General features: G+C 36.9%; 2 protein-coding genes across 2 annotated transcripts; one reads left to right on the top strand and one right to left on the bottom strand.

Moving 5' to 3' along the window:
• Nucleotides 1-1,114: 1,114 nt before the first annotated feature.
• Nucleotides 1,115-1,761, bottom strand: LOC110738302 (uncharacterized mitochondrial protein AtMg00810-like). The gene is made up of 2 exons (XM_021918666.1): nucleotides 1,245-1,761; nucleotides 1,115-1,125 (listed from the first exon to the last, which is right to left on the bottom strand). Exons 1-2 carry the CDS (start codon nucleotides 1,759-1,761, stop codon nucleotides 1,115-1,117), a joined length of 528 nt encoding a protein of 175 aa, XP_021774358.1.
• Nucleotides 1,762-4,712: 2,951 nt separating this feature from the next.
• LOC110738337 (protein JINGUBANG-like) lies at nucleotides 4,713-7,309 on the top strand. Its single transcript, XM_021918702.1, has one exon. The coding sequence runs from the start codon at nucleotides 5,451-5,453 to the stop codon at nucleotides 6,717-6,719; it is 1,269 nt and encodes a 422-aa protein (XP_021774394.1). The 5' UTR covers nucleotides 4,713-5,450; the 3' UTR covers nucleotides 6,720-7,309.
• The last annotated feature ends 5,741 nt before the right edge of the window (nucleotides 7,310-13,050 follow it).

The following is a 13,050-nucleotide window of genomic DNA, read 5'->3' as shown; positions in this document are numbered from 1 at the left end:
TTAAGTTCTCGTGGGCAAAAAAAAAAAAAAAAAAAAAAAAAATTAATTCTGGTGGGCCTATGGTGTGGACTAAATTCATTTTTTCTACCTTGCAACTTGCACGTTACACTCCAAAGAAAAGTCAAGCTAAGAACTACTCGTTCTATACTTCTATGACTTTGGACTAATGCTCCAATGTTCAATTCAAACAAAATGTTCTAGTTTGATTTTTTTGTTCTAGTTTGATTTTATTACTTGTAAAATGTAATTTGTTCTGGTTTGAATGAATCTGTTTTGATCTGATTTAGTCTAACCTAATGTACTATGTAATTGTCTGACGAAACTCATATTTTTACACAAAATCGTTAAGAATGTTCGATTTGATTCAATGTGCTTTTATGTAATTTTATGACCATATTTAAAACAAAAAAAAAAAAAAAGTGACACACTAGTATTTTCACACATGCAAAGACACGATAGGTCTGAGCATTAAAATCTTTGATCATGTATTTGCAAATATGTAATTGATATTATGAAAATATACATTTGATTAATCCAACAATGTATTACTCGTATACAACAACATAAAGTTGAAAACTATATTGAGTCTAACATGTGAATAGTGCAAAAGTCATCTTAACACTTTAAAAAGTAGAGGAAATAAACAAATTTTATAAGTTCTAATCACGGCCGTTATGTGGGCCCCTTGGTTGAAAAAGTGGCCGAATTCAAACAATGGGTAGTGACATCTAATTTTTTATTATTTATTTTAAGGTGTAGTAATTTAAAATATTTGAAAAAGAGGTGGTTAGTTCTAAATAGAGTATTTTGAGGGGTAATTATTTCCAAATTTCTTAATGAATATAAATACTCATTTTAATCTCATTTTGTAAAAATCCAAGCCCAAAAATAAATAATACTAAATAATTACTCTTGAGTACGTATCCACTTTGTTCCCACATCACAAACTATCAATATACCACGCACAAGCTCTTGGAAAAAAAAAATACTCCGTCATAGAATTTTCAAATCGAATAGCCGGTAATTGAATAGGAAATTTCATTGTAGAATAGTGTAATTCTCATTGAGTGAAGGCTACTCATTCATTGAATATATATAGGTATTTACAACCTAATCATGAGATACCTAAATTACACAAAATATATCTTTACAGAATATTGATAAGATAATACAAACCTATTATCTATCACACCCCCGCTCGCTGAGACTGTCTTTGAATTCTAAGAATAGTTGTCGGGATAAACCTTTGGTGAAAATATCTGCATACTGGTATGAAGACGGAACATGTAGGACCTTGATCTCACCAAGAGCGACCTTATCGCGTACAAAATGAATGTCCATCTTAATGTGTTTGGTACGTTGGTGTTGTATCGGATTGCATGACAAGTATACGACAGAGATATTATCACAATAAACCAAGGATGCCCGTCGAATAGGGCAATGTAGCTCGAGAAGTAGATTCCGGAGCCAACAAATTTCGGCAACAACATTAGCGACACCTCTATATTCTGCTTCGGCACTTGATCGGGACAAATTAGCCTGTCGTTTCGCAGTCCACAAGACAAGATTATCACCCAAATAAACATAATACCCTGAAGTTGAGCGTTGCGTGTCCGGGCAGCTGCCCCAATCGACATCTGTGTAAGAAATAAGTCTCGTGGGAGCAGAGCGGTATAACTGTAGGCCATGATCAGCGGTGCCTTCGATATATATGATAATACGTTTAAAAGCGTAAAAATGAGGTTCCCTAGGATCATGCATGAATAGACAAACTTGATGTACGGCATAAGCAATGTCAGGTCTGGTGAAAGTGAGGTACTAAAGTGCATCTCCAAGGCTCTTGTAAAGAGAGGGTTCCTTCATTGGCTCACCATCGTGAGGCCCAAGTTTCGACTTAGTGTTAACGGGCGTAACAACTGGTTTGCAACTGTCCATCTTAGCCCTGTGAATAATTTCCTCTGCATACTTACTCTGACAAAGAACCATGGAGTCCTTTGTTCGTGTTACAGAAATTCCCAAAAAATAACTCAACTTCCCCAAGTCAGACATGGAGAATTCGAACTTAAGAAGAGCAATAATATCACACTTGAGTTGTTCTGAGGAAGCTGTAAGAACAATGTCATCAACATAAAGCAAGAGATATGCAACATTAGCACCATGTCGCAAAATAAAGAGGGAATTATCACTTTTGCTGCATACAAAACCAATCTTCAAGACATAATTAGCAAACGTTGATAATAAGCCCGATGGACCTGTTTAAGACCATAAAGTGATTTGCGGAGCCGGCAGACATAGGTAGGAGCATTGGGATATACAAACCTTGGTGGTTGATGCATAAACACGGTCTCTTTGAGGTCACCATGAAGGAACACATTTTTGACATCTAACTGATGAATGGGCCAATCTCTACCCATGGCAATACTCAGCACAGTCCAAATGGTAGCCGGCTTCACGACAGGACTAAAAGTCTCATCACAATCAACACCAACCTGTTGAGACTTGCCATTCACAACAAGTCTAGCTTTGTGTCTATCTAAATCACCATTTTCCCTGTATTTGTGTTTAAACAACCACATACATCAAATAATATTCACCCCCTTTGGTCTTGGAACAAGATCCCATGTATGTTGTTTGGTAAGAGCATTAAATTCCTCATTCATGGCGACATTCCAATTTGATCAAGCATAGCTAATTTGGGATTTTTGGGTAGTGGAGAAATAGCCTGAACCGTAAGATGAGCTTGATATTTTGGGTTTGGTTTAAAGATCCCACTCATGGCGCGACTGGCATGGAGTGAGAGGATTGTGGAGCATGCCATGGTTGAGGGGCCGGAATTGGGCTGACCCAAATTGGATCACATTAGGAGATGTGGGGGGAGTTTGAGGTGAATTAGGTGGGTTGGTCAGTGGACTCCGTAACTGGGTTGTGGCAGATTGAGGTTGGCCGCAGCCCACCTGCGGAGTACACTGTTTGGCGTGAGTTGGAGTTGTTGGAGGGTGAGGAGGGTGAGCTTGGTCGGTTTGTGAGATTGTGTGTGGGTCGGCCTGGCTGGGGGGTTGCAGGAGTATGGGGTTTATGTTGCTGTTGATTTCTGAATGCAAGAAACCATAATCATTTTGTGCAAAAGTGTTTAGATTGGAAAATGGAAATGAGTCTTCAACAAATGTGACATGACGCAAAATGATTATTTATTAGAAGATAAATCATAACATAAAAAACCTCGATGATTAGACGGAAAACTCAAGAAAACACACGGTTTGGATCTAGGTGCAAGCTTATGAGACGCAATGACACTAAGATTTGGGTAACATAGGCAACCAAAAGTACAAAGGTGATCGTAAGAGGGTACTCTACGATATAGAACTTCGGTAAGAGTCTGATTTTGTATGGTTGTGGAGGGAAGAATGTTAAGGATATAAGCAGCCATAGACACGGAATATACCCAAAAGGAGGGGGGAAGAGATGCATGGAAAAGGAGAGTACGAGACACATTGTTAATTGTGCGAATAATCCTTTCGGCTTTGCCATTTTGGGAAGAAGTATTAGGGCAAGTGAAGCGAAAAATCATGCCATTATCCACACAAAATTTTCGAAAAGGGGAATTATCAAATTCACGACCATTTTCACTTTGAAAAGTTTAATGTCCTTTTCGAATTGAGTCCTAATATAAGCTCGAAAATTAATCAAAATATCATAGACCTGTGATTTATATTTGATAGGAAACACCCAAAGGAAATGAGAGAAATCATTAAGCAAAACTAATAATATTTGTGACCCAATTTGTTAGAAATAGGAGATGTCCACAATCCATATGAATAATATCAAACGGTGAAAAAGTAACGAAAGTAGAAGACTTACAAGGAAGTCGTACATGTTTCCCAATGGACAAGAGTAACAAAAATGAGAACTATTTCTCTTATTACAACGAATGAAATTGTTTTTCCTAAGAAAATCAAAAACAAGTTCGTCGGGGTGTCTAAACTTATGATGCCAAGTTGAAGGAGAAATTGCAGCTAAAGAGAGATGAATATTGCCATTTGCAGCGGAAAAATTGGAGAAAGGGTAGAGGTCCCCCACACTATTGCACTTCTCTAGAGTTGTCCCCGAAAGAAGGCCCTTCACAGAAAAACTGAGAGGGTCAAACTCAACAGAAACAGAATTGTCACAAGCAAATTTTCTAATGGAAATTAAGTTTTTAATAATGTTAACGACTAAATTGAGAGCTACTCGACTCAACTCGAAACTTTAACGAGCATGAGTCACAATGGCAGAACTAGAAAATTTTTATAGGGGGGCCAAACGTAATTATGTAGTAATACCTTGCGCATAAAAATGATTGGAGTATATTGAAATGTCAAAAAGAGTGAGAAAAAAAAGTGTTAGGGGAAAGATTCAAATTTGGGAGCTAGAAAATAAACTCAAATTTCACCCAAAACCAACTTAGCTACAATCAATTAACACAATATATTACCAACATTTAATAGATAACCAAAACCAAAGGGGAGGCCAAACCCCACCCCAACCCCCCTGATTCCGCCTATACGAGTCGAGCAGGATTTTATTGGTTTAAAACTTTAGCAAATATAAAAAGTTTTCGAGTCGCTGAGCTCGTGATCGCTCGTTCGATATCCTTGCACAACACACAGGCCCACAACTATCCTAATAATCTGACAATAGATTGTTCTACGCGTGCCAGGAAGCAACAATACATTAATCTAAAAAAGTACTTGCTACCCACAACAAAGAACAAAAGAATGACGGCCGGCAAGCAAGGAACCAATGCAATGCAAACCATTATCATATCAAGCTAATAATAAGACCAATTAAACGACTAAAATCACCACAATAAAGTTTAATTTCAATTAAAAACACTCAAATAAGCAACCTTGATACCAACTAACGTGACATGGAATCCTAACATTGGTCCACAATCTCACTTTTGGCCAAAAACCATGAAACCTTCTTCCAAAAATATTCATCACAAAAGTATAAACAATTTATTTATTTTTGAACAAAAATAAAAAACAATGTATATACATAAAAAAATATATAACAAAATAAAATCAAAATTGCAGTACAGCCAATAAAATTAAAAAGCCGTTAAATCGGTCCCAATGTGGACCCCAAAAGCTACCAATAAAAAAAAAAAATTTATTAAAAAGCCAAAAAAAATTATTTATATTTTATGAAATCAAACTTAGCTTTATTTTTTCCTTAATATTCAAAATTAGCCGTTGCAGTTACAACCTCCCCGTCACAACATTTAAATATTCTACCCCTTCAACAAAGCAACCTCCCTCCCTCCCTTTAATTCCCTCACTTTCCTCCGCTCCTCTACCACCAAATTTCCCCTTCATTTCCTCCCTCGACTTCGAAAATTTTCCTATTTTTCCAATTACGATCTCGATATCATTATTCGTAAACAATAACAACATTATACGTTCTATACAATGTGTTCCATTCTTCTTAACCCGAAAAGATCACTATCTACCCCGCTACTTTACCTATCCAGTAGTGCTACGAATAGCAGTAGTAGTAGTAGTAGCGAGGCAGCCGAGGATAACCCGAATAATATTGGTTATCCTCGGCCGTTTGAGATAATGAAAAATGTGGAAAAGTTAATAGGAGGGTCAACAAAATCGTACAAACTCCTAGATGTACTTTCGGGTCATGTAGGGGCGATTTCGTGTTTAGCGTTATGCGGCGAATTTGTGTTGAGTGCGTCTCAAGGAAAGGACATTATTGTATGGCAACAACCCGATTTACGGCTTTTTACTAAGTTTGGTGCAGGAGAAGGCTCGGTCAAGGCGCTTGTTACGGTTGCCAATAAAGTGTTTACGGCCCATCAAGATAGCCGAATTCGGGTGTGGAAGGTGTCTAAGAGATCGGAGAACGTGTTTCGACTCGTGGACACGCTTCCTACGACGAAGGATTATCTAGGAAAGTGTATGAAACAGAGTAATTATGTACAAATTAGAAGGCATCATAAGAAGTTATGGATTGAACATGCTGATAGTATATCATGTTTAGCAGTTGAAAATGGGTTAATTTATTCTGGTTCTTGGGATAAGACTTTAAAGGTTTGGAGATTATCTGATTTAAGGTGTTTAGAGTCAATTAAAGCGCATGATGATGCAATTAATGGGTTAATTGCTAAAAATGGGGTTGTTTACTCTGCTTCTGCTGATGGGAAAATTAAGGTATGGGGTAAGGAGTGTAGTAAGAAAAACTCGAGCTCGAGTTTGCATAGGTTGGAGGGGGTTCTAGAGGGTCATAAGGATGTATCAATGAATGCCGTGATCGTGTCCGATCGCGGGAATGGGGATGGGGATGAGAATGAGAGGGTGTATGGAGGTGCATCAGATGGGTATTTGATGGGGTGGGAAAGGGGAAAAGAAGGGGAATGGAAGTTGGTAGTAGAGGTAAAAGCACACCAATTATCAATTTTATGTTTAAGTTTTATGGGAGATAATTTGTGTAGTGGATCAGCTGATAAGAGTATTTGTTTATGGAAAAGAGATGATTATAATTTGAAAGATGGATTAAAAAGTGGGATTAGCAAAATTGGGGTGATTAGAGGGCATGATGGTCCAATTAAGTGTTTACAAGTATCACCTAATTGTGTTGGAGGTGGATTTTTGTTGTATAGTGGAAGTCTTGATAAAAGTTTAAGAGTTTGGTGGGTTTCTAAGGATATTAGTGATGAAGAAAAACATTGATTTTCGTACAAGATTTCATCAATTTTAATTTTTTTTTGGGTGTTTAGTTTTGGTTGATTAAGAAGCATTGGTCATTAATTTTTGAGAATGTCCAATGCTTTACAAGTTGATAGATACATTTTTTATTTTATTGTTTGGTTTTTTGATGTGTTCTTCTTGTATGGTTGTATAAGGTGTGGAGTTTGTAATTGGTAGTTTGATTTGTAATTTATTTATTTATTTATTTATTTATTTGTTGATGACAAGAGTTTTGGTTTACACTATCCATTAAGGAATGTTACTAGTGATGGATAGTCTATTGTGTTGATGTGATGTATATATGCTCTTAAATTGCCGTTATACTTTTATTTCATTAGAGGTTGTAATGATTGTTATTATGAATGAAAATTCCTTTGTCTTGAACTAGTTGTCTTATTTATTTTTTAGCGATTCTTTAAGATTTTATTTGAACAGTTGATAGTGGAAAATGTCTTGACATATTTTTAAGGACACGTTACAAATTTTTTTAATAAAGAGGGCAACTTGTTACACCTAAAAAAGGCGAGTTCATATATATGCCCTTGTAGGTTAAACAAACATAGCAAATAGAGTTGCATTTTGAGTTGTTAAACAATAAAAACTAATTTGTATTGTTGTAAATACAAAACATGTATCGACAGTAGGAGTTGTAAATTCAACAAACTAGCCAACAACTAAGAACTATATGTGTGAGTTCACTTTCAGCATCGCCTTGATATTCACCTTTCGTAAATTCTTGTCTTATTGGTTGGCGAAAAGTCATAAAAGATCGATGTTTTATTTTATCCTAACATATGGGCCATATATATAAAAACAATTGGGCTTATTTAATGACACAAAATATGTTTAATTTGGCCAATTAGGCAATTAGCCTTTAAACTTGTGCAATATACGAACTCATAAATGATTGTAATTTCAATATTATTACTTAGAGGAATCAGTGAACTACCAAATACTATTGTTATTAGGATTTATATGTGTAGAGAAAAAGGACTTGTTTTCGTTGATCATATCCTAATTTCCATCAACAATTTGTTCAAGACCAAAAAGGGGGCGAAGGAGAAAGTGAGACATGAAAAGATAGACAAGGAGTGGTCATTTGTTTGCAAATTAAACATGGTACTCAAAGGTATTTATCATAAAATAAGACCAAAATGGAGATATTAATTCTATTTCATTTATTTTTCAACCTCAAAAGGTGTAACTACTACCTACAAACGCACCATGTTAATGGATGCTTGCTTCGAGTACTAATTATGTTCTCCCTTCATTTTATAAGGGTAAGTACAACTTTATAATAACTTAAGCTATATCAAAATACAATTAATTTGCATTAGGACCAACCATATATGTCCATAATGGATTCAATCAATTCTGGTTAAAAATAGCTATAACTTTTTAAGTATTATACTATATTTCATGATTTATACTTGACAATAATCATGTGAAATCTTGTTAGCTATATTACAACTTTCTTACATAAAAAGTGTAATATCATTGCTTATGTAATTATGTTATTGACATAGTATACATTCTAGACAACATAATTCCTATTAAATTCAGAGTATAATGTACTTTACATTTGTTTTATCAAACTTTACAGGTCAAAAAGTATAATTGAATCATGTTGAAATAGTATATACCTTACAGATGGGCAATGTTACCTCTCATTTGTGACTTATAGTTTTATGTTCTAACTACTTGACCACCTTAAAGGGCTCGAATGAATCAGTGCAGTAATCCAATTCTTGGGCAAAAATCAGAATTGTGTTCATTTTATTTGTGTGGAAAAGCTTGCTTGTTATATGGCATCTCTCTTGTAGAAATAAAGCAATTATGTGATTTAATATACTTCGTATATAAAAAATATTGTTATTATATTCGAGATAAATTTTTATATTGCGTAGTAGTAATGGAAAATGAACTCATGTTCAACTTATATTTTCCAATTAAAGAGGTTTTTCTTCTTGTGGCAATGTTTTTTTTCTTGTAACTTCTTATTCTTCACATCTTAAGACCTTGCCTGGATTTCCTTGAATAATTAAGGGGGTAATATTAATGGGATAAATTTTATAGGAGAATCAATTAATGGGTTAATATTTTCATTTTCTCAAGTTTGGCATTATTGCTGGGTTAAAGAACAAAGTCGAGGGACATGATAGATGCACCCATCAACCATATTACCAATGGGCACTAGCCATCATCACCGCAACAACTTTCCAACATCACATTTTCACAAACCACCAGGAAATAGAGGGGAGAGAGAGAGAGATAAATACCAAATTTGTAATAGAGATTCTTTTATGGGATAAATCCAACTCCAATTGAAGGTTTTAAACTGAAATCTTTGGTCAATTTTAACCGATATAGAGTAAGATATTACTTAATTGATTCATTCCAACGGCAAGCTCATTTGGAATTGAGAGAACAAGGAGAGAGATTAAGGTAGAGGAAGACAAAGGTTGAGGAGATAGATGGGAGATGGTGGTGCCGATGACGGTTACAGAGGTGGTCACTACTAGAAAACAGCCGTTTTTCGACGGATAAAATCCGTCGGAATCATTTGAAATTCCGTTGGAAATCATCTTTCCGAAGAAATTCCATCGGAATGATCTGTTGCGGAACATTTTGTAGGAATTTGGACTTTTTCCGAGGGATTTTCCGTCGGAAAAACATATTCCGACGGAATTTCTGAAGGAAATAGATCTGTCGGCGTCTGGATTGACTTAAATTGAGAGTTCGTCGCAATATTCCGACGAAATTAATTCCGTCGGTATATACCTCTTCCGACGGAATAATCCGTCGTAATCAAATACGTTTCCGACGGAAATATTCCGTCGTAAGGTCTGTATTTTTCGAAGGATTAAATTTCCGTCAGAATCTTACAATGCTTTTTTTCGTCGCAAAGTTCCAATAGATTTATTTTCCCTCGGAAAATATATGATTTCCGACGGAATTTTCCATCTGAAAATCCGTCGCCATATTTCGACAGACTATTTTTTCGTCGCAACAAAAGGAACTTCCGACGGATAATACCATTAGAAATTCCGTCGGAATTTCACCTGCTAATTTAACAAATTAAGCAATTTTTTTGGAATTACCACCATTCGAAACGTATACCTCCTGCACCTAATTCAAGATAAAACTAAATTAATGATTTAGTTACGAAAATATTTATACATATATATACATATATATATACATATATATATATATGTATATATATTGTATGCAGACATAAAACATAATCCAAATTAAGTACATGTACATACTACTACTACAAAAGCAAAGCTATAGCCGGGGTACCCTGCCCTGCTCTGTCACTACTCGGGTCGTCCCTGGGGTCTCGACTCTGAGGTTGAATGGTGGAACATGTCTCGCCGGGGAAACAACGCATAAAATCATCCCACTTCTCCTGGTTTCTCCTCTCTATTGCGGCCATTTGGGCTTGAAATCGGGCTTCCATCTCGATTTCCAATTCACTCCGGATTTCACTGTGAAGAGCCTGCACCCTATGCTCCATCTGATCCTGCATCTGAGAAACAACGGAAGGCGTGTACTGCTGTGAAGACGTGGAAACTCGACCCATCTTGTTGCTATAGTACAGCTCTGCACTTTGGCCAAGTCCCTTCACACGACCCTTCTTGTTACGACCACCCATAGTTTCCCAGTACAACTCATTCGGACTCTTCTGAATCCCTTGAGTGCTTGCTTCTTCAACCTTCTTTTGGTAGGCCTCCTACAAGATATAAATATGAAAAGGAGCAACTTACTAAGTTTAAGGAAGCATTTTCAACAAAATTGAACCAAGTAAGGCCTAAATGACTTCTACTTTTCCCATTTTCTTACCAAATGAACTCTTTCTTTCTCATAACATGTCAATAATAGGTACTTTTAGGTGTATAGGGCTTGAAATCACAAAAAAATGTAGTCCTAAGAATGTAGTCCTCAAACTTCCTACGAGGTCAAAGGCACGCGGTAAATCAACATTGTAATCATTTTAATTGTTCATAACTTTGAATACAATTCATTCCTAAACATATTATACCTTTTGTATTCACCAAGAATTCCGCTGTTTCGTAACACGAACAAATGAGCACACTCGAGTTCTTTTTCATCTTAAAACCGAGTTTTACCCTCATTTGACACACGACCGCTATCCACCGTGAACAACTCTGGTATTTCAGCGTTGTCCACTGTGGAGTCCACGTCGGCATTCATATTTTGACCGAGATCTCGTGTTTTTGTGTCAACTGACGCCTGAAAGTAATTAGAGAAGAAGTTTGCTATCTCTTCGGTGAGATAAGCATTGCATATGGAACCTTCAACTCGAGCCTTGTTCCCAATTTTTCGTTTCAAGTGATTGAGGAACCTGCAACTATAGTTATATAAATGTATAAACAACTCATGACAATGAATGGGATGTAAGAAAGAGGATGTGAAAGGGTCTTTGATTTATCTTTCGAAGGGATACATCCATCTATATTGAATTGGACCACATAACTTGCCCTCATATGGAAAATGAATAGGTAAATGCTCCATGGAGTTAAAGAATGCAGGAGGGAAGACCTTCTCAAGCTTGCAAAGGATCTCAGTTATGTTTTTCTCCAATCGCTCCATGTCACTAACTGTGATTGTGTAGCAATACAACTCGCAGAAGAATTGGCTGATATCTGTAATTGCATTCCAAATATGGCCAGGGAGCAATTCCCTCAAAGCAGTGGGCAACAACCTCTCCATGAACACGTAACAGTCATGGCTTTTCATTCCATGTAGCTTACATGCTTGGAAATCTACGCATCTGCTCAAGTTGGAGGCGTAACCATCAGGAAACCGCAACTGTTTAACCCACTCACACAAAACTTCTCCGAGCCTTGTCAAGAGCAAATGGAGCCCATGAACTATTTTCCTCCATCATCCTCCTGAATGAAGCTACGGTCGTTTACAATATTTGACAATGTCATTTCGAGCTGATGGCGTGTCACATGTATGCCTTTTCATATCCATTATAGTGTGAATTAACTGATCAAAGAAGTTCTTTTCAATGTGCATGACATCTAAGTTGTGACGAATGAGCAGATGCTTCCAATATGGAAGCTCCCGCAGTGTGCTTTGCTTGAACCACCCCTTTTTAGCTTTTTTGAGGCGTTTAAGTGCCTTGGGCCCATCTGTAGCCTTCGGAAGGTCTTTCACACATTCCCACAGTTCCTCTCCTGACATGATGTGTGGAGGTGCACCTTTTTCGACTTTGTTTTTACAAAATGCAGTTTTACTATTTCAAAAAGGGTGATCTGTCGAAAGGAATTGGCGGTGGCAATCAAACCAAGAAACTTTACCACCATATTCGAGCCGAAATGCGTTGCTTTTCTCCATGCAATATGGACAAGACTTCTTGCCAGATGTGATCCAACCAGACAACATACCATAAGCCGGGAAGTCACTAACAGTCTATAGGATGGCTTCTCGAAGATTGAAATTCTGTTTCCTCGAAATATCGTAAGTATTTGCGCCAACTTCCTATAATTTTTCAACTCTTCTATCAACAGTTGCATGTACACATCCAAGTTGCCCTTAGGGTTTTTAGGACCAGGAACGAGCAACGAAAGGAACATTAATTGTCTTTTCATACACATTGATGGAGGCAAGTTATAAAGGGTCAAAAATGACAGGCCAACAAGAATATTGTCCCCCAAATTTACCATGAGGAGCAAAACCATTTGTACACAAGCCAAGTCGAACATTACGAGGCTTGGAGGCAAACTCTAGAAAGAAACTATCGAGGTGTTTCCAAGCTTCACTATCACTAGGGTATGCCATTGTGCCTTGTACTCGAGGGTTTTTCTGAATGCCATCTCATTTCCTCCGAAATGTTCTTGGTTGCAAAGAGCCTTTGCAACTTGGGTGTGATCGGGAAATAAAATAAAACATTCAAAGGCACTAAGCTACCTTTAAAAGTCTTCTTGTATCGGTTGCTTCCACACACCCTACATGTAGATAGTCGAGCATCATCCTTCCAAAACAACATACATCCTTTCGGGCATGCATGAATCTTTTCATGAGGCAGCTCCAACCCCTTCATAATCTTCTTCACCTCATAGAGTGTGTCTGCCATATGGTTGTTGTTAGGAATCGCTTCATTTACCAAAGAAGCAAGCCCATCAACACATCTGTGGGGCAAATTATATTCGCACTTTAGACTAGTAATTCTAGTAGTCATCTCTAACATAGAAAATGAACTCCTTTCGTATAATGGTTGTTCAGAAGCCTTCAACAAATCCGGCCAGAAAATGCTTGGCTTGTGCATTAGGCTCTT

The sequence above is a fragment of the Chenopodium quinoa genome, unplaced genomic scaffold (assembly GCF_001683475.1).
Source record: "Chenopodium quinoa cultivar QQ74 unplaced genomic scaffold, ASM168347v1, whole genome shotgun sequence".
Classification (NCBI taxonomy): Eukaryota; Viridiplantae; Streptophyta; class Magnoliopsida; order Caryophyllales; family Amaranthaceae; genus Chenopodium; species Chenopodium quinoa.
The sequence above is the reverse complement of the archived record's forward strand: the minus strand, read 5'-3'. Positions and strand labels throughout refer to the sequence as shown.